The 3,888-nt window shown below is 48.4% G+C and overlaps 1 protein-coding gene across 1 annotated transcript; it reads left to right on the top strand.

Moving 5' to 3' along the window:
• Positions 1-462: 462 nt before the first annotated feature.
• On the top strand, positions 463-2,080 carry LOC126533596 (nucleoredoxin-like protein 2). The gene is made up of 2 exons (XM_050180761.3): positions 463-760; positions 1,819-2,080. The coding sequence occupies exons 1-2, from the start codon at positions 465-467 to the stop codon at positions 1,961-1,963; spliced, it is 441 nt and encodes a 146-aa protein (XP_050036718.2). The 5' UTR covers positions 463-464; the 3' UTR covers positions 1,964-2,080.
• Positions 2,081-3,888: the final 1,808 nt, after the last annotated feature.

Genomic DNA, 3,888 nt, shown 5'->3' on the forward strand with positions numbered 1-3,888 from the left:
ATCAATGTTGCGACTTTTCTTTCAAATATTTTAATTCGTTGCGAACAGCTCAGAAAGACTGGGGTGGACAGAAAATTGTACTGCCTTTCGTCCAGTTCACAGGAACTGTTGCTCGTGGCTTTAAATTTTGTGGTCCTCCTGTGTGGCCGTAAGCGGTACCCAGAAATCTATTTCAACTACCCTTCAGAGGGGCGATTTTGCTTAGGATATCGTGAATGGAGGTTTACAGCTTACACATCATGTGACATTCAAAAGGGCACAATAAGGTTGACATGGCTGCCAGTCCAATTGTCATCTGTGCTTCTGTCACCTTTGTGCCGCCTTCCAAAGCATTGATACAAATCGGCTACACGAACGTGAGCCTCTTAACATTGTTATTCATGAAGCAAGCCTTCATGCCCGACTAATATCGCTGATTGTGAGTCTCTTGCATTGGTATCTCTCCCGCAGGTGAAATGAAAGACATGGACATCTTCAAGGGCAAGACGCTAGTGCTTAAGGATGGCAGCGAGCACCAGGCAGAGAAGGCTCTCGGCGATGCCAAAGCCGTGGTCCTGTATTTCTCAGCCCATTGGTGCCCGCCGTGCCGCATGTTCACGCCAGTACTGGCCGAAGCATACAAGGAAATGAAGGACGAGTGCGCGGCAGCTATCGAAGTTGTCTTCGTCTCGTCGGACCGCTCCAATGCAGACATGCTGAAATACATGGAAGAGAGCCACGGGGCGTGGTACGCCATTAAGTATGGCGACGCATTCCAAGAGTGAGTACTCGGCAGGATTCTTACGCTGTGGTCAGCAAAATGGGCCCATATTAACAAGCATAAGTGCCACCTGTGATCGGTCATTGCTGCAGTGATTGTCAATTATAAAGACGACCGGTATGATGAGTTGGCACCGCACGCCCACCAACCAAGTTTTGTGCCATCTGCGCTTGGTTGTTGCTATGGCTGGCTAGTTTCTTCTTGCCAAGTGTTTGTAATACTCTTGATTGTATTAACCCACACTGCTAAAATTCTTTTATGGACATCGTAGTATCTAAATATCAATCGTTTTGTTGAGTAGCCAGTGCCTAAACATTGGCCAACGGCAAAACAGTAACTGTGTTTGGTTGTTGCTGTGGTGATCATTTGAGTATCATGAAAATAGCTGTGATGAGTAGCCAGTGCCTGAACGCTGGTAAATGAGAAAACAGTTTCATGTAAATAGTTTTTGTCTCAATTCACAACGATTGCTGGTGCCCGAATGGCAGCAAATGGAGAAATGCTCCTATGCAATGGAAGGTTTGCAAGTACAGCCCAGATTCCCCCATGTACTTAAGCATTACTTAGCATACTTAGGTATCAAAGCTTAAGCTGGGTACTGAGAAGTAGGCACTTGAATTTCTGGTTATTTTTGCAAGAGAAAAGCCTTGCCAACTGCAGGATGTTTCAGGATATTTACCTTATGCTTCAATGTGCTCTAAAAAAAGACACTGGGAAATCCGTAACTCCAACCAGGGTCGCTGTTTGGCTTGCATTTTAGTTTCACACTTGCAGTTTGTATTATTATCTAGCCCTAATAATACACGATGTGGTCAAATCTTGCTCTGTGTCATGACATCACTGTCACATTCACGATGCCGGGTCTGGCATGTCGAGACAACCTTCGCATAATCAAATGAAAGTATTTTTATATGTGCTTCCTAACCTGCATGCTTGCTAAGTTACCTTTATACGTGCGAGAATCATGTAGTAGTGCTTTTACAAATTACAATAATGTGTGTCAGTACTCCTTTTAAAGGTTCTTTTCTTCTATCCTCTTTAACCCGCCAAACATTAAGGGCGCTGAAAACCAAGTATGGCGTCAGCGGTATTCCCACGCTCGTCGTAATCAAGAGGGACGGCACTGTGATAGCTGCCGACGGATGCGCCGACATACAAGCCGAGGGGCCAAGAGCCTTTGTCAAGTGGGCCGGTGCAGCATAGGATCGCCAAGCTTGCCCACCTCTTCGCACTGTAGGCGTTTGCCTTAGAAGCTAGACGTGCCAGCTCTCTTAATATTTGTGCTTCCAGCCTAGCTCTCTGTTAGTTCCTGTTGCAAAAGCAAAAAACAGACAAAAATGTTGTTTTTCTGGGTCGCCAGTTGTTTACAGCTTAAAAGTATACACGCTGCTGAGATTATTTAGCTTTTTTTATCAGTGTCTGGGTTGCATAGTACACACGGCTAAGGACTCCTTTATCTGTCTGTGCTTTATATTATATATTAGATATATCTTTAATATTAACCTCACATTCTTTTTTACACAGTGTCTATTGCGTTCCCGGTTTAACAAGTAGATCTAGTGCACTTTTGCAAATGCATCGATGTGAATATACATTGCAGCAACTTAGTGCTAGCTGAATGTCATTCATGCATTTTTTTGCATGCCTCTCAAGCATTGTGCAGAGCTGCCATGGATATTCAGGGTGTTGTTGTTGCTGGTGATATCGAGGCGGGATTTTCAAAATGGACCGACGGCTGATCAGCATGTGCAATTAATGAGGCCTCTAATGCAGGTGAAAAAGATCGACATAACATGCATTTGTGACTGCAGATATGTTTATGTTGAAAAGTTGCAACTGCCGTTATTCGGATGAAGCTGTTATACGTGGCACAGTTGGCAATGGCAGAACTGCATCATCTAAGGGAAATTAATTTTCCTGCTGCGCAGGCAGTATCGCTCATTTTTTTATAGCCATACTGTCATGGGTTCGCGTCGTGCATCAAGTCACCCTTTTGTGTGATATTATGTGCAACACGATGTCTCACTGGAACAAATTGAATTGTGTCCGCTGGCCCAGCCAACCGGAGCACACTGAAAGCGATAACCCCAAAAGTGGTTGTTCAATGATGAGGTCAGATTTGTGTTGCACCACTAAAAAAAGGGGTCCTTAAAGATCGGCTGTCGGTCTGTTTAAGTACTGTTACGTTTCGCCTACAACGCGCGGTAATGCCGGCGCGGATGCAACGGACGCCGGGGCTTTGTTCAAAGCGGCGGACATTTTGGCCCGTCCGACGCCGCCGCGACGCCTACCCGCCAAGCGTGTCCAGGCGTGTTTCAGTGCCACGTGTCTTCGTGTGTGCGTGTGTGTGTGTGTGCCCTCGCTTGTCAAAGCGCGGCAGCCGGGGAGCGGAGTTCCCCGAATGAGGAGCCTGGACGTCTCTCGGCTCAACTGTTCACGCCGTCGTGTGGGTGAAGGTTGGCGATGCGTCAGTACACTCGGTTCAGCAGGTCTCTCGGCCCGACAGTTCGCGCCGTCGTGGGCTCCTGCTGCGCCGTCCCGTGACCTTCATCCCGTGACCTTCCCTCCTTCCCTTTTGGACCGCGACGCCGGGAGTATAAGAGCAGCTGCCCCCGGACGCCAAGAGAGAGGCTCCGATTTGTACTGTTGAGTTACGTGCTCTCCCGTCTCTCCACTCCGGTCGACCTGACCGGCCGCTCTTTTGCTATGTTAGAATAAACCAGTTGTTCTGTTACCAGTCTTCTCATGCTTTGCCGGGACCTTCGGATGCTTCCAGTGCCCCAGGCCGCCAGGCCAACGCTACCCTTGGGGCTTGCGACCCATTGGCAATAACGGGCGTCAGCACCGAGACCCCAACAACTCGGGCCAGCGGTGCGATTCCAACATCTGGTGGCAGCGGTGGGATCGCGACAACGGAGGCCAGCAGCGAAGAGATGCGGTTGACTGTATGCTGAGCAGCACAACGACCATCCGGGAGCAGTGCAACGAGCCCTGTGTGACGACTGGTTGCCTGCAGCGGAACGACTGCGCTGAAGTCTTGGCTGCAAGGTTTGGTGAGTGCGGGACTTTCTTCTTCTGAGTTTTGCCAGGCTTTTGTTAGTGTTAGAAACAGAGCTGGTAATTGGGGT

This window comes from Dermacentor andersoni, chromosome 7 (assembly GCF_023375885.2).
Source record: "Dermacentor andersoni chromosome 7, qqDerAnde1_hic_scaffold, whole genome shotgun sequence".
Taxonomy (NCBI): Eukaryota; Metazoa; Arthropoda; class Arachnida; order Ixodida; family Ixodidae; genus Dermacentor; species Dermacentor andersoni.

What these genes read in the sequence shown, in the direction of transcription:
- LOC126533596 (XM_050180761.3), top strand. Translation starts at nt 465, where the DNA reads ATGGACATCTTCAAGGGCAAGACGCTAGTGCTTAAGGATGGCAGCGAG. An exon ending in TATGGCGACGCATTCCAAGA is followed by an intron (nt 761 to 1,818) that starts GTGAGTACTCGG and finishes CCAAACATTAAG; the next exon opens with GGCGCTGAAAACCAAGTATG.